This window comes from Oenanthe melanoleuca, chromosome 21 (assembly GCF_029582105.1).
Source record: "Oenanthe melanoleuca isolate GR-GAL-2019-014 chromosome 21, OMel1.0, whole genome shotgun sequence".
NCBI classification, from domain to species: Eukaryota; Metazoa; Chordata; class Aves; order Passeriformes; family Muscicapidae; genus Oenanthe; species Oenanthe melanoleuca.
The window spans coordinates 2428813-2452285 of NC_079354.1; the positions used below are offsets into that span (position 1 = coordinate 2428813).

At 49.2% G+C, this 23473-nt stretch overlaps 1 protein-coding gene across 2 annotated transcripts in view; it reads left to right on the forward strand.

The window, feature by feature from the left end:
- Positions 1–22500, forward strand: part of DISP3 (dispatched RND transporter family member 3) — a 34121-nt gene extending 11621 nt beyond the window's left edge. The window contains exons 2-21 of one of the 2 annotated variants that reach the window (XM_056508163.1): positions 4678–5593; positions 6820–7039; positions 8509–8645; positions 9074–9208; positions 9443–9603; positions 9930–10069; positions 10753–10898; positions 12328–12489; positions 13203–13364; positions 13793–13915; positions 14512–14648; positions 15144–15325; positions 15772–15902; positions 16708–16883; positions 17584–17710; positions 18529–18674; positions 19018–19177; positions 19556–19669; positions 20640–20806; positions 22058–22500. In XM_056508163.1, the coding sequence (XP_056364138.1) occupies positions 4687–5593; positions 6820–7039; positions 8509–8645; positions 9074–9208; positions 9443–9603; positions 9930–10069; positions 10753–10898; positions 12328–12489; positions 13203–13364; positions 13793–13915; positions 14512–14648; positions 15144–15325; positions 15772–15902; positions 16708–16883; positions 17584–17710; positions 18529–18674; positions 19018–19177; positions 19556–19669; positions 20640–20806; positions 22058–22420 (3996 nt within the window). In that variant the 5' untranslated portion in view covers positions 4678–4686 and the 3' untranslated portion in view covers positions 22421–22500. The remainder of the gene's footprint in view (positions 1–4677; positions 5594–6819; positions 7040–8508; positions 8646–9073; positions 9209–9442; positions 9604–9929; positions 10070–10752; positions 10899–12327; positions 12490–13202; positions 13365–13792; positions 13916–14511; positions 14649–15143; positions 15326–15771; positions 15903–16707; positions 16884–17583; positions 17711–18528; positions 18675–19017; positions 19178–19555; positions 19670–20639; positions 20807–22057) is intronic. The other variant, XM_056508164.1, reaches the window with a different exon arrangement.
- Positions 22501–23473: the final 973 nt, after the last annotated feature.

The following is a 23473-nucleotide window of genomic DNA, read 5'->3' on the forward strand; positions in this document are numbered from 1 at the left end:
AGCTTTCTTTCATTTTTTTGTTTCTAGCTTGCTGTTGCAGAATGCTTCCTTTTTCCTGTGGGAAGGAACAACTGGGTAATTGAAATGGAACACTAGTGAAGATTTTTTAATGTGAAAGTCAGCATTAATTAGTTGGGTCGGGTGTAATTTGCTTCCTCATCTGTCACTGCTTCTCTCCAAGTTGCCAATGACTTTCTTCTATCCCAGATGTCACTGAAAAAGAACTGTCTTGTGGGAGCTGCATGGGTGTTTTTCCTGGTAGAGGTGCAAGTGAGTGACAATCCCAGTGGGGCTGTTGGGGCTTGAGCTGGATCCCACCTGCAGGAAGCTTGTTTGCTTTGGAAATAGCAGAGGGAAGCCCAAGAAATCTAAAAGCCTACCCAAACCAGCTGAATCTTCCTATCTAAAGAAACAGACCCAGGGCTTCAAGGAATGCTATAATCCTCTGCCTCTTTCAACCTGGCTAAACTTGTACAGAAGTGAGGCACAGCTTTAATGAAGGCTGCAGGATTAAGTTTTCTGAGTATATCCTGTAGCTAAAAAATAATTGGGCCATGAGTCAGTGCTGGAAGTCTCTGGATAGTATGAGAAGTGATAGAAGGAAAACAGGCCAGCCCCCAAGTAAAATGCAAGAAAAAATATATTAGAATATATGTAAGAATATATAAGAAAAAATGCATTTCAATCCCCTTCTGTATGATTTGAGGGTTTATATCCCCCATCAATTCCATTTGCCATGTTTTGTGCTGGATAGGCTTTCATCCTGACCTGGGCAGGATCTGAGGAAGGTAGCAAAGCCAGATGAGTCCCAAGGACAATTCCAAGTGTGCCATGTCTGGCTTTGGAGCTGCATCAGCTCTCCAGGAGGGTTCCAGAGCTGTGGGTGAAGGCATTTGTGTACCCTGTGTGCAGAGGGAGGCTGGCACTGCCTTGCCTCTGTCCCAGACCAAATCTTCATCCTTCCCTGACTCAGTTCTCATGTGAGTGTATACAGGGGCTTCTCCAGAAACTTCTGTGCTGGAGTTCACACAGTGCCAGCTTGTGCCAGTGTGCAACTAGAGTGTAACACACGTTGGTCACCAGACATTACAGGTGCCCATGTGTTACAAATTTGGGTTTGCAGTCACCATGACAATTGATGGAAAAGTCAGAGGGAGATACCTGAGATCTGGTTCCCATCCTTAAGTTGAGGATTTAGCTCTTGGTTAAGAAAGAAGATGGTGTGATCCCTTTTCTGCTTATTATTATGCTCTCTCTCATTTCCCTTTCTTGTCACATGCAGGCTATTCTGTTTCAGGATAAGAATCTTTTCTCTCCTCCTCAGTAACTCAATAAAATGGGAAATTAATATGGCTCTTTGCCTCTCTTTCTAAAGAGAGAATACATATACTTTTTCAGATCTCACAGTAATTCCATTCTGTTGAAGGAGAGCCAGACCAGTGGGAGAAAAGTCAGGGGTGGAGGGGAGGTAACTGCAGGTACACACCAACCTGCCCAAGTAGGATGAGTGAGGTTCACACCTGAGTTCCTGCAGCATCAACCCACACTGTGAACTGGAGGTGTAGCTTGGCTGTCCCTTAGAGCTGAAGGGTGACAGTCCCTGTCAGCTGAGTGATGGATTAGGGTCACACAGCAGCCCAAGATGTGCCTGGCAAGGGTGAGCAGTGTGGGGTGAGCTGTGAGCTGGGGTGACAAGGTGCTGTGTGTGGGGGGGAGCTGCATGCCAGCAGGGTTTGGACACCTTATCTTGTCATCTTGGATGGGATTATGGCTGTGCTTAGGAGTGTAATGTGACAGAGAAGGCAGGGCTGTGCTAAGAACCCTCCAGGAGAGGATTAGTTTGCAGATTCAGAGGCTTGGGAAAGCTTCCTCCCTGCCATGATGCAAATAAGGCTCTGAAAGCAACAGCACAGGAGTCTGTGGGTCTGTGTTCCATGAAGCTGAGCAGTGCCTGTAGTCCAGTGCCTGTCCTGGGCAGCATCATTTTTACACTCTTGGCTTTGCTCCAGAGCCAAGGGCTCACACAGGGATCCATGGGTATTTAGGGAAGCTTTTAGGCACTCCTTGGCTGTTTAGGATTATGCATCCTGAATATTAAAGAAAACTCAATGAAGTCTAAAACCAGCTAGATTACTCCTAACCTTTCTAGAGGACTGAAGAGAACACCCCCTCCCCACTGCCCACCCCTGTGTGTTCCTCTTGCTGTCTCAGTCCTTCATGTGAAGGGGTAAAACAACTGTAATTGTTTTGAAAACAAAACCACTGAGAGATTCCAAGTCAGAAGCACAATTTAATAGGAAAAAAAAAAAAAAAAAAAAATACATGTAATAGTACAAAAGAAAAACCATTGACAGAGTCAGAATCCAAGCTGACACCCGTCAGTCAGTCAGGGTGTTGGCACAGTCCCATTCAATGGTGGCTGCATCCTCCTGCAGGGGCAGATGTGGTTCAGCTGGAGCAGTGCTCCTGGAGAAGGTGCAGTTTCCTCTGAAGCTCCAGGGATGATGTGGAAAGGTCTGGCTTTCCTCTGGAATCCAGTGGAAAGAAGGTTCCTTGGTGTCCAAAATCTGTTTTTATCTGGGTAGGAAAGGCTTGGCTCCTCCCCTGGCTGGAGCATCTCCCAGTGGGATGATGGAATTTTATCAGTCATGCCCTGGGACTCACTGGCCATTAACAGGAGATATCTCCTGGAGGGAGGATGGGCTGTGGGAAGATAAAGATGATTGCCCAGCTGGTTTAAAGATGGCCCATGAGCAGATAATGTGTGCTAGGAAATCAGGGTGACTGCCCCACCTGGTTTCAGCAGATGATGATAGAATACAGACTTTTGGGCACCAAACCTTTCTACAAAATCACTACTTCTATAAAACCACTTCATCTAAACTGCTACCACCACTGTATCTAACGGATTATCAAGTTCTATTCTAACTCTCAGTAGTTTTTCTTTTCTTCTATTACATGTATTTTATTTTTTCTCTTTTTTTTTCCTATTAAATTGTATTTCTAACTTAAAGTCTCTCACTGGTTTTGCTTTCAAACCATTACATATATCATTACATTATTATATCCCAAACAGGGATTTCACCCAATTGTGTTGGGCTGCAGACACTGTTGGTGAGGGAGGCACCAGACCAGTCAGGTCTGGATGAGGGACTTTTGAATCTACTATGTAAGAGGAAACTGTACAATAAACCATGCTGTTTGCTGCAAGAAACTCTGGGGAGTGTGTCCTCTCTGTCACTGACCCCTTCCCCCCCCATGTTACAGATACCCTGATAATAATAATATTATAATAATTGATTACATAATAATAATAATAATAATAATAATAATAATAATAATAATAATAATAATAATAATAATAATAATAATAATAATAATAATAATCCCCTGAGTTCTCTGTGAGCAAAGCCCCTGGCACTGCTCAGGCTAGCAGAGCCACAGAGGTTGCTGTTATCCTTGCTGCTTTGCCCCAATGCTCCTCTGCCATGGAGCATTTTTGTTGCATTGCTTTTGCTCTTGGTCAAAGTTCATGCAGCTCCTTGGCCTTCTGAGGACACAGAGTTAAGAGGTAATTTATCTTCCTGCTGATATAAGGCCTGTTAAAATAGAAACACTGGTTAGGAGCAAAGCTCGTAAATTTTCTCTGGCCTGTGTATAAATTGCTTTCAAGTCCCTGGGTCAGGTAACAAACTGAACCTGTTGGTTCATTCATTCAGTGACATTCATTCAGGGGGCTACTGGCTCTGCTGCCTGGAGGCAGAAAAGGGAGTGACACTTGCAGGGTCAGGGCTTTGCTCTGAGGGACCACCACCTGTGCATCCCTGCTTGGGAGGCCACTATGAGACACTCAGGGTGAGTTTGGGAGCCTGGGAGACTCCTGCTAAGGAGAGCACCTCCCAGGGATTATGCCTTTCTTTCCTGGCCAAGGAAAGATAATCAGGGAGGATTTCCTCCTTCATTCCATGAAAGCACTAACTTGCTTTTTCGTCCTGGTTGTTCTGTAGGAATGGGAAAAATTCGCTCCACTAGCAATACCCTGCAGGAGTGGAAGGAAGGCAGGTTGTGCTTTCAGCCCTTTCCCTTCCCATGCTGTCAGTGGATATCCCTTCAGGAGCTAGAGCAGGGTCACAGTGAGCTCCTGGAGGGGTTCATGTGTGCATCTGCAGGTGAGGGTGTGTGTGCTTCTGGCTCTTCTTCTCCCACATGCACTTTGTGGGAAAGATGAATGCTGCTATAAATAGCTGGGGGAAATCTATTATCAGCTCTAAGGAGAGGAAGTTAACGCTCCTTGAATTCTGTGTCTGGTAGCATGAGCCATTCCTGGGTGTGAGAAGCAGGTTAGCTAATTAAATGTTCCTGCTGCTGCAGTGTGAGCAGCATACTGTGAATCCCTGCAGTCTCCTGGAGACACACAGAGCCTTCCTCTGCCACAGCACTGGGTTCTGGGGCTGTCACTTGATGTTCTCCCTCTCTGGTTCCTCTGCCAGGCAGAGTGTGGGATACCTCATGGCAAGGTGGTTGTTCCAGTGGCTGTTGCAGATCTGTGGGGTTTGGAGGGAGTGATCCTTTCCTCCTGAGGGAACAGTAGCATGTCTCTGTCCTGGCTCCTGGATTCACAGCTGTGCCTGTGACACCACTGCTGGCTCTTGCTGACTGCTCTTTACCTGTCTGCAGGTGCTGGACATGGACACAGAGGATGACCCATTGTTACAGGATGCCTGGCTAGAGGAGGAAGATGAAGAGGTAGCCTTCAGCTCCCAGAAGAGGAGAGAGGGTGCTCTGCTGTGTGGGAAAAGCCCGTGCAGAGTCAGACCCGTGTGTGTCACACTGCCTGTGTCTGGCTTCTGGAATATCGTTGGCTGGGTGTTCACCAACCCTTACTGTGCTGGCTTCATCCTTTTCCTGGGCTGTGCCATCCCTGCTGTGCTTGCTGCCGTCATGTTCCTCCACTACCCCGCCCTGGACATCGACATCTCCTACAACGCTTTCGAGATCCGCAACCACGAGTCCTCGCAGCGCTTCGACGCCCTCGCCTTGGCCCTCAAATCCCAGTTTGGCTCGTGGGGGAGGAACCGCCGGGACCTGGCTGACTTTACCTCCGAAACCCTGCAGAGGCTCATCTTCCAGCAGCTCCAGCAGCTCCACCTCAACGCCTCCCAGCTCGGGGCCAGCGCGCGGGTCAGGCGCTCCCCGGAGGGCAGGACGGGCTCTCTGCAGCCCCAGGGCAACCAGAGCGCCCGGGTGGGGAGAGCCCCACGCTGGGACTACTCCAGCTCCTACATCAGTGCCAACACACAGACCCACGCTCACTGGCGCATCGAGCTCATCTTCCTGGCTCGGGGGGACTCTGAGAACAACATCTTCACCACCGAGCGCCTGGTCACCATCCACGAGGTTGAGCGCAAGATCATGGACCACCCTCGCTTCAGGGAGTTCTGCTGGAAGCCCCACGAGGTCCTGAAGGACCTGCCCCTGGGTTCCTACTCCTACTGCTCCCCTCCCAGCTCCCTCATGACCTACTTCTTCCCCACTGAGAGAGGAGGGAAGATTTACTATGATGGCATGGGACAAGATCTTGCTGACATCCAAGGTGAGCTGAGGGCCACGGGCAAGGGCTGGCATGCTCAAGGAATGCCTCTCCTCAGGTTCAGGCAGTCACTGGTGTGCAGTTGAGTGACTGCCCTGTATGGAGAGGAAGATGCTGCTGGGCTGTGCCCTGAGGAATTGTCTTTTCTGCACCAGGGCCCCTTTTCAACCCTGCAGTTCCAGCCACAGGTCACATGGACCCCCACAGGCAAGTGAGAGGAAAAAGTGAGGGGTGTCCTACATGGTACAGATGTCTTCTACTGACCCTTGTCCCCTGTAGATGGCTGTGGTTAACTAGAGCAACACCAGGGCTTTGCTGGCCACACAAATAGGGATGAGCTTCCCTGCACTATAGAGCAGATTGAAGAGGTCTGTGAGCTGCTCCAGCAGCTTGTGAGTCACCAACCAGAAAGGTTCCTGCAAGGAGAGGAGGAGAAAGGCCCTGCCTCCTCCTCCCAGCTCTGTACCCTGTACTGTGCACCTCTAGCAGAACAGAGGCTCTGGGTGGTGACAAGGAGATGACTCATGAGGGGTCTGTGGGTGTGATGTGGCTGTGGGATGTAGCCTCCATCTGTCTCCCAAGCCAGGCTGCAGAGGGTAGCTGTCCAGGAGCTATGCAGGGAGCAAGCAAAGAATTAAATCCATCTGCTCCAGTAACAGTTCTGCTACCAAAACAGGAAAAAGCATAATTTCTGTTACAAACTCTAAGGAATTGATTTTGGGAATAGATAGGCAGTGTCTCTTATTTAGAACTAGTTGAATGCCTCTATCCCTGCATCCCTCACACCATCAGATGGCAGAGGTACCAGGTCATAGCAGAGCCAGGACTCCTCCTTCACGGGCATTGTTTAATTCTTGTGCTTCCAACATAATGGAGAAAATATTGTGCCAGTGTAAGAGAAGGAAGAGCATCCAGCAGTGGAAGTATTGATGAGGATGTTGTTGGCTTAGGGTGCTGTGGTTCAGGTCAGTCAGGTGGAGGATACGTCTGTCCCTGATGGGGAAGTGCATGTGGGCAGCAACACAAGCAGTCACACAACAGAAGCAGGATGTGAGTCTTTGCAATCCAGGTTTCCCTGGCCCTCCTTACTCTCTAGAAGGCAGCAGCAGTCAGCATCACTCTGATGAAGGACAGGATGACTCCCAGTTTCCCTGTGGCAGACTAGACCCTGTGCCTTGCTAAGACAATTAAGCAGGATCTAACGAAAGTGGTGCTGCTTTCTCCTGCAGGGTCCCTGGAGCTGGCCATGACCCACCCCGAATTCTACTGGTATGTGGATGAGGGCTTGTCTGCTGAGAACAAGAAGAGCTCCCTGCTGAGGAGTGAGATCCTCTTTGGGGCTCCACTGCCCAACTACTACTCGGTGGAGGATCGCTGGGAGGAGCAGCGCCGCAAGTTCCAGAACTTCGTGGTCACCTATGTGGCCATGCTGGCCAAGCAGTCCACGAGGTGAGGCTGTGTGCAGGAAGGGCAGGTGGGAGTGCACAAGAGCAGGGAAGGGCAGAGGATGGAATAGAGCTTTCCAAAGCTCTGCCTCAAGGTTCACAGCAGGGCCGAAGTGCCTGTTCCACCCTGACAGCCATGCTGCATTTGGCTTCACTGGGAAGGCACCAGGCACAGAAGGCTGCATGTGCTAGCTTGGACTACTGGTCAGACTCAAACAGTGGCTAGGGCATAATGTTCCAGATGAAGGAGAAAAAGCATCTCCACTGAAGCTGGGCTCAGGCATGGAGCTGTGAGTGATGGTGGGGAGCATATAGCAGAAAACTACTCACATGCTCCCCTTTACTGCCACTTCCTACTGCAGCAACATGCCAGAGACACCCATAGAGACAATGAAAAGGGAACAAAGTTTAAATCTACTGCCTGCCTTTCTACTGAGTCCTTGTCTGGCATTAGATCTTTTGCTTCCATCTTACATATCCAGTTCCACTGGCTCAAACAGAACTGCGTTTCTGCTCTGAATTTGGCCACCACTGGTCTGATGCAGAGGATGAAATGGTCTTTACTCAAGGCTGCTCAGCCTGTGGATCCAATTCTCCTTTTGCTTTTTGTACAAAGAGGTGGGGAATAAGAGGTGAGGGCAGGATAAGTTTCAGGAAGTGCAGACTTTTTTCACCACCAGGTCTGTATGACTTGGTAGAACAGAGCTTTGCTCAGTGCTGGTGAGAGAGAGATGATAAAATAGAGCTGAAAAGGCTAAAAGAGCATCCCAGTAGTCAGGCAGCTGACAGAAGGCTTGTGCCCCAGTCTCTGTACTTTCTTAGACTCCAGATTTCTACTGCCCTGAGCATTTCCCAGAAGGAAGGGATGCTGATCCTCAAAAGCAGGTTGGAATGCAGGCAGTCACAGAGCACTCTCAGCAATGGGCTGGGAAAGCAGACTGTGATTTCTGACAAGCCAAAAGGGAATTGAGGCCAAGGCTCAGTTCCAAAGCTCAGTTCCCTGATAGCCTCCTATGGTGCAGCATTATTGTAGTCCTGGTTAAATTATGTTGGATTACTTCTACTCTGAGCCTGCTTCCAGAGGCAGAAGCTGGTAAATCATATGGCTTCTGATTAAGCTCTCACTCTGCCTGCATCCGCTGTGCTAATATAATAAGCAATGATTAGGATTCCAGATGGAATTAGCTTTGAAGGCTTCAGGAACTGTCTATTAATGCCTAAGACCCACCAAGCAGGGGAGGAATTTTAAAAATATTAGACCTGCTCTTTATTTTTCTCCTTCTCTGTGTGAATTTCACCTCCAGCAGCAACTTTGTTCAACCCGCTCTCACTGCTCTGTTTTTTCAGAAAACTGCCAGGTAATTAGAGCAGTGACCTCCTTTGGCTCTGGAGAGGATAACTGCCCTTCAAACCACCTGGCTCTGCTCCTTTTGTGCTCAACCACTCCTCTTTTTTCACATCTCCCCACCCTAGCAAAGTCCAGGTGCTGTATGGAGGGACAGATTTGTTTGACTATGAAGTGAGGAGGACTTTCAACAACGACATGTTGCTGGCCTTCATCAGCAGTAGCTGCATTGCTGTCTTGGTCTACATCCTCACCTCCTGCTCAGGTAGGCTGGAGTCACAGCTACCCTGTCCTAACACAAATCCAAGCGTGCTGTGTCTCTCTGTGTCTGTGCAAGCCCAGGGAGACTCAGAGCCCTGGCAGCAGTGTGGCTGTATGGCACAGCAGCATGCACAAGGGCAAGCCAGTCTGATTCCCCAGAGCACAGATTTATGGGCAGGGTGAGGGAGACTCACAGGAGATCAGGAATAAGATGCAAATGCCCATCTTGCTAACACTGGCATAAATCTGATGTAATTTTTTGCAAGAGCCTCATGGGAAAGATTCTGCAAGCAGTACTCCTGTACCCCTGAGCTCTTCTCTGTCACCAACACATTCATGGGAACCAGTATCCCAACAGGGAAGGGGGGAGGTGTTTGGTCTCCTGGGGATGGCCACAGATACTATTTTTTCCGTGTTTCTTTTCTGCTGTAGTGTTTCTGTCATTCTTTGGCATTGCCAGCATTGGGCTAAGCTGCCTGGTGGCTCTGTTCCTGTACCATGTCGTATTTGGGATCCAGTATCTGGGTATACTCAATGGTGTGGCTGCCTTTGTCATCATGGGGATTGGTAAGCTCATCTTTACTCAAAGCCTGTGCTTTACCTGTGCTGCCTTGCCCTGCCTGCTCTCTGCAGGAGAGAAGAAGGTGATGGTGGCAAATGCAGATTGAATTTTCAGGCCCTTTTCCATTACCTGTAAGTTTAATATTTGCAGGTCAAACGTCAAGGGGGAAATCAGACTTTTTTTTTTGCAGGTGTCAGTTCTGTGAGCAGAGTATCAACAGCTCTGCTGTCTCTTTCCAGGAGTGGATGATGTCTTTGTTTTCATCAACACCTACCGCCAAGCCACGCACCTCAAGGACCTGCGGCTGCGCATGATCCACACAGTCCAGACAGCAGGGAAGGCCACCTTCTTCACCTCCCTGACCACAGCTGCAGCCTATGCTGCCAACATCTTCTCCCAGGTACCCTGCACCTCTGGGATTTGGGGTTTCATTTCTGCCAAAGGGCCCAATAGATCAGGAATCTGCCAACACCATCTCCATCAGCACAGTGGGCTGCCAGACCTGCTTCTTACAGGGCTGTCTCTTACCTGCTGCCAGGCAGTGGATTATCCAAGGAAATACTTCTGTGCCACTGATCAAACAGGCTCTGTCTCAGTGCTTTACCCACCAGGTTTGCTGATTATCATGACTGAGTGTGCTATTCTCAGCTCCTCCAGACATCCTTGCCTGCTGTCTCTCCAGCAATCCTGCCCCAGCTGAACCCTGTGTTCTCTCTCTTCATGTAGATCCCAGCTGTGCATGACTTTGGACTCTTCATGTCACTGATTGTGTCCTGCTGCTGGGTAGCTGTGCTCTTCACCATGCCAGCTGCTCTTGGAATATGGACCCTTTACATGTCCCCATTAGAGAGCTCCTGCCAAACCAGGTGAGCACTGGAGCCTGTGGGTGGGAAGCTGTGGAAATTGCAGTCGAGGAGGTTTGCAAATTCCTTCCCTGTCATCTCAGTTGATCCTCATTCCCCTTAGGCAGCTTGGCTTTGGCTCTGACAGAGGGGATATTTAAGTTCTGCCATTCCAGATTGGAGCAAAATGGAAGGGTCAAGTCTCAGTCTCATTGTCTCTGTCAATCCTCTTGGTTGGATCCCATGGAGTGTTGGACCATTTGTTTCCTTGGAGCATTTAATGCACAACTAAACCTTCAAGCAGTGGAGGTACAAGCCCTGCAAGGCAGACAGGTCACCATTGCTCCTGCCTGTAAGCACAAGCAGGACGTGGAGATTTGTGTTTGAAAATCAGCACATTTCCTTTTCCCCTGCTCTTTAGCACTGCAGATGACCTGGCCAGATTTTATTTATTAGCAGGGAGATGAGCTGCTGAAACTACCATTACTCAGCACCCAGAGTCCATGGCTCAGCCCTGCTCTGTGTATCCAGCCCAGCCCTTGCCCTCTCAGTGCTTAGCAATGGAATTTGCTCCTGGCAGTGCCCATTGTCTCTCCAAGTAATTGGAGCAGGTTGTTGCTGCTCTCCTTGCCGCAGAAGGAGCCCACTGGTAACTCTTCACAGGGCTTAGAATTGTTGCCTTTGTCTCCTTTCCTGCTTCAATCCAGCTGCAGTCAGAAGTGCACCAAGAAAAGTGCCCTGCACCTGGCTGAAGATCTCCTCATTGCCTCAGAGGCCACCTCCAGAGCAGGCAGAGACACCCTTCCCTACCTTGACGATGACATCCCACTGCTCAGCGTGGAGGAGGAGCCTGGTATGTGTCTGCTGTGGGCTGCCTTTAGGGGGTCACACTGCCCTCCTCACCCTCCAGTTCTGCCTACCCCTGACACGGCTCCTTGCATCAGTTCCCTGAATTGTAAGCTGAAGATGGTGTCAGCATGAGAGGTTGTAGCAGTCAGAACTCACTATTCTTTCAAAGTTTGCCTTGAGATCTTCAGTGGGTGTCAGTGCATGCTTTCTTAACTGCTTTGCTAATTCTCTTGGGTCCACTGTGGTCTGCTTTCTGTCTGGAATCACTGAGTGTGACATGGATGTAGCCATGAAACATCTAATCCATAACACCAGGACAGCTCACCATGGAGTGAAGTTTTTTCCTCTTCCCTGCCATTTGGAACACTGTATTTGGGAAGCAGGAGAAAGAACACTTGCTCTCCAGCATCAACCCCCTAGAGCAGCTCCTTAATCATGGTATGAAGAGGGCAGCAACTTGCCTGAGATCACATCTAGAAAAATAGCCCAGAAATTCCCTATCTGTTGTTAGCAGGAGATAATCCTTCGAGGCCTGATCCCAAGAAAAAGGTGCTTACAGGGTCATGCTCTCTTGTACTTGGCTTTTAAAACTTGCTGGAATCTCTTGCTTTTAAAACCCCCAACAGCAATGGTCAGGGCAGTGAGTATCTTTCAGGCAAACTGGAACTGGAGATAACTGAATTAATTCCATGGCATGTGCAGAGCCCTTGCTGTAGAGCAGGCTCTGAGATGCCTCTGGCAGGCAGAGAAGCTCTGGTTCTGTGCTGCAAGAGTTCCTTAGTATGCCAGAGCCATATGCAGTGGTGATGTATGGAAATAATCCCTCTCTTCCCTGCAAACAGCAGAATGTTTTCCTCCAAGGCCCCTGGGCATCAGGGAACTGTGAAGAAGCAAAGCAGCTTGTTCCAGTCACTGACCAAGCGTGGTTTGTAGGTTGGCTGTACAGTGTGCTGGGCATGCTCCATCCCCCTACAGCAAGTGCTCTCACACACAGAGAAAGGGGCAGTTCCCTTGGCATCCCTGATCTGAGATCAGAGAATCAGGCAGGAGCCAGGCTGCAGTCAGGAATTGGTCAGCTGTAGCAGTAAGACATATTTAGTGAGACAGGGACAAATTATATTCTAATGTAACCTTGTCCCAAGAAGCATGCAGTGTCCCTGGGACAGTGTTTGTGGGGATTGGCACAGCAAGGAATAGCCTGAAGCACAGATTTGGACTGAGCTACAGGTTTACAAGTGTAGCTGTTGCATGACAGTGACTTGACAAAGATGGTTCTTAAAACATCCTGGAATCACTGCTCCGCAGGGAGCTTGCTCAGTCTCTTTAGCCTCAGTGAGTTGTACAGCACCCTGCAGAAATTTGATAAAGGACAGCAGAGAACTCTGAGAGATGCTCATGACACTGAGACTGCTTTTGATTTCTCTCTATTCTAGTCTCCCTGGAAATGGGGGATGTCCCCTTGGTGTCTGTGATGCCAGAAAATCTGCAGCTCTCTGTAGAGAAGAGCAACCGGGGTCACTTGATAACTCATCTGCAAGAGCTGCTGGAGCACTGGGTGTTGTGGTCTGCAGTGAAGAGCAGATGGGTGATTGTGGGTAAGGAAGGTTGCATCTCCATGGATTTCAGAGGGTTTCATGACATTTCAATCAGTCTCCAAGCCTTGATTAATAGTGATGGGAAAAGGGACATGGTAAATGGCTTCTAACACAGTGGAAGAGTGCTTCCAGAACAGTTATCCCTAAGGGACTTTTCCATCCCTTTCTTCTCACTCAGATCTAAAGTGGCAAATCCTAATGGAGTTTTTTTCCAAGCAGGGGCTTATTACAAGAAAGCCCAGCTGCCAGGGTGCTTTAGGGCTTGTTGCATTTCAGGTTATAAGAAAGCAGTGAAAAGGATAATGCAACATAGTTCCTTGTGTAATGGAGAAGCAAAAGGGTGAGAGCTTTATTTAAAGAAACACTACACTATATAGGGTAGTACAAGCAAAACAAAATAGAAAAGACTCATTGGTCCAGGAAGGCAACACCTCTTTGAAAACATGCTTTCTGCAAAACACCATGAGACACTCACACGGCTCTCACACACCCTGCAGGTGCATAATCATTGTTATAATTCCTTGTCCTTGTGAAGGCCTGAAACTCAAGGGTTCAAGGCTGCTTCTTCCCTGGTTCCCAGTAGTATCCAACAATGGTGGCTGTTCTTTTTCCAGCTGAAAATGCCATCTTTCTACCACATGCCTGCTCTCTGAGCATGTCTGAAGTGTGCAGTGCATGTAGGGTCCTACCCTTACCCAGGTTTCTCCTTGCAGGGCTCTTTCTCCTTGTTCTGCTCCTGTCCATATTCTTTGCCAGCCGCCTCCACCCAGCCAGCCGTGCTCCAGTCTTGTTCCGGCCAGACACAAACATCCAGGTGCTGCTGGACCTGAAATACAACCTGAGTGCTGAAGGTATCTCCTGCATCACCTGCTCAGGTGAGAACACTGGTCCTCAAACCACGATGGGTGCACCCCAGCCTGGCCTCCTGACTGGAGGAGCTGAAATGTGAGGCAGACATCTACAATGTTCCAATATCTCACTGGGCTTTGGATGGACCCCGTGGAAAGGAGGCACACATTGGGAATGGGATGGTTGAGTTGCCTGCAGGAGTGGAACATTTAGAGAAGTATTTCCTGCCTTTAGCCATGAACTGCCTAAGTATTTCTTCTGGAGTAATCTCATCACAGACCATGAAAACTGACTGGTTTTACTTCATAAGTGCTGGTCTCATGGCAGTGCCCAGCTGAGGGTCTGAGGCACTGTGTTGCCTGCTCAGGGTTTGGTATTCAGCAGCAGAGTCTGTGGTGTGCACAGGCCTTTTCTCATGTTCACCCTTTCCTCCCTGACTAACCTTGTGGGACAGGTTTGTTTCAGGAAAAGCCCCACAGTTTGCAGAATAACATCCGAACCTCTTTGGAAAAAAAGAAGAGGGGCTCAGGGTCACCTTGGGGAAGCAAAGGCAGCACGAGTGATACAGGGCAGCAAGGTGAGTGGGGCATGAAGACTCATGCCAGGGCCCAAGGACACACTGGGGAGCAAACTAAACCACACAATTTCTGAATAGCTGATGGGGAATAATTCTCTTCCTCAGAGACTGCCCCACTGAGCCCTAGGTTGGTGCTGGATGTGTAGGGCATCTTTAAAATCCCCCTTTCCCTGAATACCTATTGCTCTCTGGGACATGGTCCTATAACCCAGGTGGCAGTATTGTGTGTCTACTGTCATATCCCTCTAATCTGAGTACAGGGCTAGGAACTCCAAGTTTTCACATCCCAGCCCTGTTCACAACCTTGTCGGCAGGTCACGAGGAGAGTAAATTCAGTTTGCAGGGGATTTTGAGGATAAAACAGTTATTGGGCCAGGTCCCAGGATGACATGAATCAATAAACCATCAGGAATTACTGCAGCTCAAGATGTATTTGTGGCAGCCTTTGAAATGTGTGCTGTGCTGCCAGAAGGCAGAGGCTGTGCCTGGTGTCCCAGAGCAGACAGCAGACCACAGGAACCCTCCTTTGCCCTGGCACTGTCTGTAGGATTTGCTGATTGAGAATACCACCAAAACTCGCCTTCTGCTTTCTCCAGAGCTCCAGGGAACTGTGTATATCTCCAAGTCCAGGAGCAAGGGAAGACCAGCCATCTACAGATTCTCCCTCAATGCCAGTGTCCCTGCACCCTGGCAGATGGTGTCACCGGGAGACGGGGAGGTGCCTTCATTCCAGGTGAGTCAGTCCAGAATGGACCCCTCTAGCAAGAGGGCAGCAGCCAGCAGGTGAGCACAAGAGCCTCCTCCTGTCTCTCCATGGGGCCCTGTGTAGTTTTGGGTGACATTTTCAGAGCACTGCAGTAGGGTAGTTGGCACAGAAGGCATTGTGCTTGGCACCTTGGAGTGCAGCAAGACTGCACCTGTTGCTGTTGTGAGATGACTCTCAGTGATGGGAGCAAAGCTGTGGGTGTCACTAGGACAGATGTCCCACACCCTGGGCAGAGCAGCCACCATTTAGCCGAGGTTACTGGGAATGGGGGTGTTTAGGGGTCTGTCACACACTGGCCATCGCTGGGAGGGACAGGCTGGGGGCTGGCTGGGGCTGTGCCTGCAGTGCTCATTCTGTGTGGCTGTGCCAGTGCTCAGGGAGGAGGGGAGAGTGTGATGCTAATGTGCCACAGGCTGCAACCCCGTGGAGTTAAGTGTCTGTTTTCATTAATCCATTGCTTAGGTGTATAGAGTGCCTTTCGGTAACTTCACCAGGAAGCTGACAGCTTGTGTGTCCACAGTAGGGCTGCTTAAGCAGATGAGCCCCAGGAAGTGGATGATGACCACCTTGTCCTGTGACACCAAGAAGGGCTGGAAGTTCGATTTCAGTTTCTACGTGGCCTCCAAGGAGCAGCAGCGAACACGGTAACCTTCCCAAATCCCCCTCTGAGATCTCATACAGAAACAGCACAACTGAGAGGCTGATGTGAGATGCCCAATGGCCAGTGCTAGTCCTGCCTCAATCAGTGACATCCATGGCTCTAGAATTTGCTTTGCTGCATATATGGCTCATCTCTGCAATCACTTTGCAGGAGTAATGATGCACATAGCATCATTAACATGGAAAAGGCTTGAGAGACTGTGACTGGGGGCTTCTTTGGGTGGCAGAAAGATGTGCTGATCTGGTTCTTGCCCTTACCCACCTGAACTCTTGGGCTGAACAGGCAGCACAGAATATGCAATGGCTGGGGATACAGGTCTGCAGATGCTCACCTTTCCCTTTCCTTCTGCCCCTGAGAATGTTGCCATGTAATACATGTTTCATCACCTCTACCTCTGTTCCCCTGTAACAAACTTTCTTTGCCGCACAGGAAACTGTATTTTGCCCAGTCACACAAGCCCCCTTACCACGGCCGAGTGTGTGTGGCCCCTCCGGGCTGTCTGCTCAGCTCGAGCCCAGACGGACCCACCAAAGGCATCCTGTACGTTCCCAGTGAGAAAGGTGAGCTGAGCCCCCTTCAGACACACCAAGACCCAGAGAACCACACACTGAATGTTGTGGGCGCTGCTGAAGGCCTAGGCAAATTTCAGCCAGGCCTTTTCTCAGGTTCTGAGTCTTTTTCTCAGGCTGTGACACTTTCCCAGCTCCGGCCAGGATTTTTCCCAGGGTGATAGCTTTCTTGCAAATAGAAAGGAATTAATAAACATAAGATTAGCACCTGGTGTGGACCGTGAGATGTGGACACTGCTGAAGGCCTAGGCACATTTTAGCCAGGCCTTTTTCAGGTCATGAAACTTTCTTAGTTCTAGCCAGGATTTTTCCCAGGCTAGAGACTCTACTGTAACACAAGAGAAAGAATCATAATCGAGATAAACACCTGCAAGGTCCATGGGAAAGCCAGGGAGAAAAGGTGTCTCCTTCTCTGACCAATGATCTGTCTGTATCTTGTTTTGCACAAACTGCCTTATTTAAGGCAATGGCTTCCTTCAATAAATTGCCCTTTTTTGCTCTTTCTTACACCAAGCAAGAGAGTGTCTTGTTGCAGTGTTCTCTCACTGCTCTGTGATTTTTCTTATGGCAACAGTGCATGATGTACGTGACATAGGATCTCCTATTCTATTCCTAGGTTCTCTCCTATTGCCCAATGAACTGCTGTCCCATTTGAGATTCACAAACAGTTCTATAAATATAGGTCAGGTTTCAGCAAAGCGCTTTTCTCCTCCCACCCAAGAACTGCGTTGCTATCATTTGCCGCTCGTAGCAAACAACAACAGCATGCAACCAACCTTCATTGTGCGTTTTCCAGCAGCACCCAGGGCAAAGCTGTCAGCCACCTCTGGCTTTAACCCCTGCGTGAACGCGGGCTGCGGGAAGCCGGCGGTGCGGCCGCTGGTGGACACGGGAGCCATGGTGTTCGTGGTGTTCGGCATCAGAGGCGTCAACCGCACCCGGCGCCCCGACAACCACGTCATCGGAGACATGGTACACACGGGCTGAGCTCTGGGGCTGCCAAGTGAGGGCAGGCTCTCTGCATGGGGCTTGCTAAGTAGCCACAGCCCGGGGTGGTTCAGCAGTTCAGGTTGTAGCACGGTGATGAGCCAGTTCTGTTTTAGCCAATTGACGAAATAATGTCAATTATTTTGACAATAATTGTTTTTGAGATCAGGAAGTCCCTACTGAAAAAAACACTTCAGGCTTTTCAGAAAATGAGTGCAATGTATAACATTCTAATTTTGAGTCTGAACCTGGCTTTCTTGAGGATTTTAGAAGCCAATCTATCTTGAGCACAGTATAAAATCTCACTACAAATTCAAGACTGAATATATATATTCTATATTATATATCTTCTTGTGAAGTATTACAAAAATTAAAAATAAATTACTCTAGGGAAAGGTTGCTAAATGTGACTTTTCTAGAAACAACTTATCTCTGACATCTCATACCTTGACACATGATAATCTTTCCCTAGAAAAATTATCCTTACTTTGGCTGATGCACTTCAGCTTCCTGCTGTTCTTCCTGCTCTGTGAATTGGGGATTGCTGTGCTGAATCAGCCTTTGCCTGTTTCCTCTGAAGGGGCAGTGAGAAATGCAGGCAGCAGAGCAGGCAGAGGCTGCAGTGCCAGTTGCTGTGTGTATGTCTCACGTGTGGTGCTCTTGTCCTTGTGTCTCCTTGTGAAAGGGCAGTGTTATCTACGATGACAGCTTTGACCTCTTCAAAGAGATTGGCAACCTGTGCCGCCTCTGCAAAGCCATTGCCAGCAACTCTGAGCTGGTGAAGCCCGGAGGGGCTCAGTGCCTGCCCTCGGGTAGGTTAGACTAACTCCTCTGCAGCCCTACCTGTGCTTGCTTCAGCTGGGGTACTCAACAGCAAAGCAAAAAGGGTGACTGCTTCTTGCTGTCTCCTTTTCTTCCCAAGGCAGCTTGACCCTTCTAGAATATGTCATTGGTTGTGCTTTTTGGGAATGAAAGAAAGAAAGAAAGATGGTCTCTTTAATGCCAGACATTGGGTATATTCTCTGGGATTTAATCCAGAAAGATAAGAACACAATTGCATTTGTTCTTTCCAGTCATGGGCATTGCTTGAGATACAATCTTTTGATTCAGTAAATATCCTCTTAGTAGCTCCTGAATAACAATGAACTCACACCTGATCTCATTGCAGTGCGATTGCACTGTGTGGCTTTGCATGCCTGACCAGTGACCATCTCTTCCAACTTCAGAGGTCACAAGCTTGTGGAGCTGAGCCTGGGAAGTGTATACTGGCTTCAGGCTAAAAGCCAGTTTAATATCTGGAACAAATCCCTGCCAGGCCAGGCAGACAGCCCTCAGCACTTGCTCTTTGTGCTGCTCCCTGACAGCTGGGGACCAACAGCAGTGGCAATTGTCCTGTCCCATGCTGATGACAGAGGGTGTCCATTCAATCTACAGCAGCTGAGAGCTGTGATGCTGAGACCTCGAGGCCTTTGGCAAACCAGAGTGGCAAAGGGAAGCAGCTGTGGACAAATGGGTCCTGTGACTCTCTTGGGGCTCTCATTTTGGGTTGTTGGTTGGGTTTTTTTTCATGCTCCAATGTGCTTCCTTTCCCTTTTCTGCCCTCCATCTTTTGCTCTGTCTCTCTCTCCAGGTTACAGCATCTCCTCCTTTCTGCAGATGTTGCACCCCGAGTGCAAGAATATCCCTGAGCCAAACCTGCTGCCTGGACAGCTCTCTCATGGGGCTGTGGGGGTGAAGGATGGCAAGGTGCAGTGGATCTCCATGGCATTTGAATCGGTGAGCACATGGCATCATCACCTGGTGGCACTGTCATTCTGGAGACAGTTTCATCTTGTGACTTCTGGAGGTTTAGCTCTGCTCTTTCTGCACTGGTCACTTCCATTTGCAGCCATAATTTAGTTTATTAATGTTTGCTGCAGACAGATGCCTGCACTCACAAGTTAGTAGAAGTGGCTGCTTGCACCACAGTTAGCTCAGGCAAAAAGCTGGTGGCAGATTTGCTCAAATGCCACTGCCAGTTCTGCCTGGTGCTGCCACCTGAGCTTGTTCTGCCCTTTCTCTTGCCATGCATACCCTGCCCAAAGAGCAGGACATGAGTGATGTGTTTATCTTGTTACAGACAACCTACAAGGGGAAATCCTCCTTCCAGACATATGCTGACTATCTGAAATGGGAGACATTCCTGCAGCAGCAACTCCAGATCTTCCCAGAGGGCTCTGCTCTCCGACATGGTTTCCAGACCTGTGAGCACTGGAAGCAGATTTTCATGGAGATTATAGGCAAGTGACCACCATGCTTCTCTCCCTGGGGAACCCATGCTCTCTGATACATCTTCACAGCACACTCCATCCCATATGGTGGGCATGGGTTATATCTGCAGTCCTTTTACCACTGCTGTGCAAACTCCTAAAGCCTGCTCCTGCCCTAAGCAATGTGTATTGTCAAAATCAGGCAAAGCCCATGGAGATAGGTAAGGGAAGGGACTCAGCCCTGCTGATGCAAGATTCAAGAAACCAGCCACCTCTTTTCCACTTTCATCCTCCCCTTCCCATCTTCCCCAGTGAGTCCCTGCCTGTTGTTGCCAGCAGGAACATGGTGCCTTTCTTACCACAGCTGTCACCTTCCAGGATTCATATCAGCTGGCTGTTTCCTTCCAGGAGTGCAGAGTGCTCTGTATGGTCTTGTCCTCTCGCTGGTCATCTGTGTGGCTGCTGTGGCAGTGTTCACCACACACATCCTCCTCCTGCTGCCAGTGCTGCTCAGCATCTTAGGTAAAAACACCAATTCCAATGTGTCGGGCTTTCAATTTTCCTGAAATTGGTGGATTGTGGCACTGCTGATCCTCTGGTGATTTGAACTGAATTGCTCATATTCTGTGTAAACCCTTTTGGCTTTCCAGGAGCCAGGCCTGGAGAGCAGACTGGCTAAGTGAACAGAAGAAACTCTCAACAAATGTACAGGAGCCTCACTGGGAAAGCAGATTTGTGTGTCTAACTCCCAGTGTGTTTTATCTACACAATCCTTTCTATTTGTTTAAATAAGAGTTTTAGCTACACAAATGCCATCCCTACATGTTATGTATAGTAATGTGATTAAGTCCCACAAGCTCTGAATAACAATTGCACCATCCAAGAACCTGCACCATGGCTGCTGTTTCCAAGCGATGGGAGGTGTTAAAAGCTGAGTATTTTAGCAGTTTTTTAGTATTTGAAGCAAAGCTGTAAATAGTTTCCTCTCCCTGGCTGGTGATTTGATAATATTCAGGTCTAAGCGTGTTGCTAAACTTCTTAGTTTAAAAATCAAATCTAACACTTTGAAATCACTTAGTCTCTTACATATGACTCACAAACTAACAGTACTCTTTGCCTTCAAAAAAAGCTTGTTCAGCCTCTGAGTAACTCTAAAGCAAAACAACAGACTCACTTCCTTTGTGTGAGCACAGGGACACCTGTCGGGGCTTGGATTAATTTAGCAAGAGTTAGTCTAAGTTGGCATCAGTCTGTCAGTTTGCCTGGTTTTTAACTAGGTGTTCCACTAGGCCCAGCATGTCTGGTCACCTTATGGAATGGTCTCTGTGCTAAGGGAAGGTGAGGGGAGTGTTTGTGGCAGGGGCAGTGTGTACCAGATTCAGGCTGGGTGCCACACAGACCTGTGGGCTATGATCACAAACTCCTCAGGGCTTGATTTGTGCAGCAGTCCCAGAGTCCTTTCCATCTGTCTAACAACTCCTTCCTCACACAGGGGTCGTGTGCCTTGTGGTGACCATCATGTACTGGTCTGGCTGGGAAATGGGAGCTGTGGAAGCCATTTCCCTCTCCATCCTCGTTGGCTCCTCTGTTGATTACTGTGTGCACTTGGTGGAGGGTTACCTGCTCGCAGGGGAGAACCTGCCACTCCACCAGGTAGAGGTGAGCTCTGTTCTTCCCACAGCCCTGCATTCATTCCCCTTGTGCCCCCCATGCCACTCAGCTGTGATGCAGGATGGGGGGATGTGTCCTGGCACCCCCAGAGCATCCCTGGGGTATGGTACTCACTGCTTGTCCAGCTGAGTGCTCCAGACTGTGAGCTTGTTGTGTACCTGAGTACCACAAACTCAGATGAGGATTTCCAACCCACATGGTTGTCCCTTTCTTGCTGGCCACAGCTGTGTCCAAAGCAACCCATTTTCATGTCCAAGTGGAGAGTCTGTGCTGGAACAGCTCTAAACTAATTCTGTAACCTCTGAAAATTGCTGGACCAACCACCAGCTCACCTCTGGCCTTGTTACCATCTTTTGTCTCATTGGGAAGACGGAGACTACAAAAGCCTGGGATCTCTAATGCCAGGTGTAATGTCTGCATGCAGTGCCTGTGTGGTGTAGGCCCAGCAATCAGTCTGATGTGGTGGTGTAATGGTTTGAAAGCAAAACCAGGGAGAGACTTCAAGTCAGAAATACAATTTAACAGGAAAAAAAAAAAGGAGAAAAATAAAATACATGCAATAATACAAAAGAAAAACCACTGGCAGAGTCAGAATCCAAGCTGACACCCTGTCAGTTAGGGTGGTGGTAGCAGTGCAGATGAAGTGGTCTTGTTGAAGCAGTGATCCTGTAGAAAGGTCTGGTAGCTCTTGTCCTCTGGAAACCAGTGGGTAAGGGCAGCTTTGGTGTTCCAAATCTCAGTTTTTATCCAGGAAAGGCTTGGCTCCTCCCCCTGGGTGGAGCATCTCCCAATTGGATGATGTAATTTTATCAGTCATGCACTGGGACTCAATGGCCATTAACAGGAGATATCTCCTGGAGGGAGGATGAGTCATGGGGAAAGATAAAGAACATTGCCCCATCTGGTTTTTTTAACAGCTGGCCCATTAGCAAAGGATATCGCCACAGAGATAAGAATCACTGCCCCAGCTGGTTTCAGCAGATGGTGATCAAATACAGATTTTTGGGCCCATCTTTACATTGTAACCTATGACAGATGAAAAGAGGCACAAAATCCAGCAGCTCTGCTGGGTTTTAACCCTATGGCTCTTTGCTCAGCATGCACAAATCATCAGAGCTGCACTCAGGCAGCCTCTTTGTCCTGGACCAGGATTCTGGCAGCCAAGCCACCCTCTCAAAGCCCAAAACACCAGCATAGCCACACATGGCTGTCACACTGACCGTGCTGCCCCTTCCCCAGGACCCCACGGCGTGCAGGCAGTGGAGGACAGTGGAAGCCGTCCGGCACGTGGGAGTGGCGATCGTGTCCAGCGCCGTCACCACCGTCATCGCCACCGTCCCGCTCTTCTTCTGCATCATCGCCCCCTTCGCCAAGTTCGGGAAGATCGTGGCCCTCAACACGGGAGTGTCCATCCTGTACACGCTGACTGTGAGCACAGCCCTGCTCAGCACCATGGGCCCCGGCACCTTCACCCGCAGCAGGACTTCCTGCCTCAAGGCTGTGCTGGGGGTGCTCCTGGCTGCCCTGCTGGGTCTCTGCATCTGCCTTGTCCTGCTCAAGAGTGGATTTAAAATCCCCCTCCCCAACGGGACAGCCCTGTAGAACCCAAGCTGAGAGCAACATGCTCTGTCCTCTTGCTCCTTTTCTTCTTTTTTCTTTTCTTTTTAAAGAATATTTTTGGTAAGAAAAAAAAGCGGAAAAAAAAAAAGTCCCTTTTTTCATGAAGTTTTTCAACTCCACAGATGCACTTTATTTTCTAATGGGTTTTGCTCTAAACTTGTATTTATTTTGGGTAGTGATGGATGGATGACGGACAGTGAGGGCTGCCCAGGGAATACCTCAGCCCATGAATAGGAGAGGAGGGAGTTTCCTTCTCTCAGTTTTCTTCCTGCTTTATCTTTTTCTTTTCTTGTTCTTTTAATTTATTTTTAACAAGCAGGACTTTCAGGACAAAGCTAAAATGGGAGAATTTGGGGAGGTCATCTGATCCTTTCAAAACCCCTTCCCCTCCACTTGTCCAGGGTCAGCATTGCAAGGATGACTTGAGGTGATGTCCTACTCCCACACCAAGCCTGTGCCTTGTTACTTGAGCTTCAAGAACAGCAGTGAGCTGTTGGACAGGCCTGGGGAAAGCATTGTCTGGATCCCTCTGCCAGGCCCTGTACCCAAGCCAGACCAGCAGTGAACTTGCTGCACAGGAGTTCTTGTGAGTGTCACTTTGGGATCCAAACTAGAGCTGTGGGTGGCACCAGCTGCAGTGAACCTTCTTTCATGATTCAGGGAGGGTGTTGGGACATATGACATTCCCCTTCTTCCTGGAGGGACAGTGCACCCTGTACTGGGATCTCGTGTCTGTGAACAGCCATCAGGAAGCAGAGGGTGCCCTCAGCATCCTGCCCTCCTCTCCCTCATCTCAGCAGTGAGGTCAGGGCAGTTTCAGTGCCCAGTCCCCCCTGGTCACCTCACCAGTCACTGCCTCTGCTCTTCCAGGTGGAGAGAAAAGAGCCCTGAGGTTCCTGCAGAGTTCTTTGGTCAGAGCAGTCAGCTCTTAGCCTGAGGACAAGGCAAGCCCTGGCAGAGCCCATACATGTATGCACAGCATCCTCAGTGGCAGCTCAGAGACACCCTCCTGTGTGGAGACCCAAGGGCAGCAGA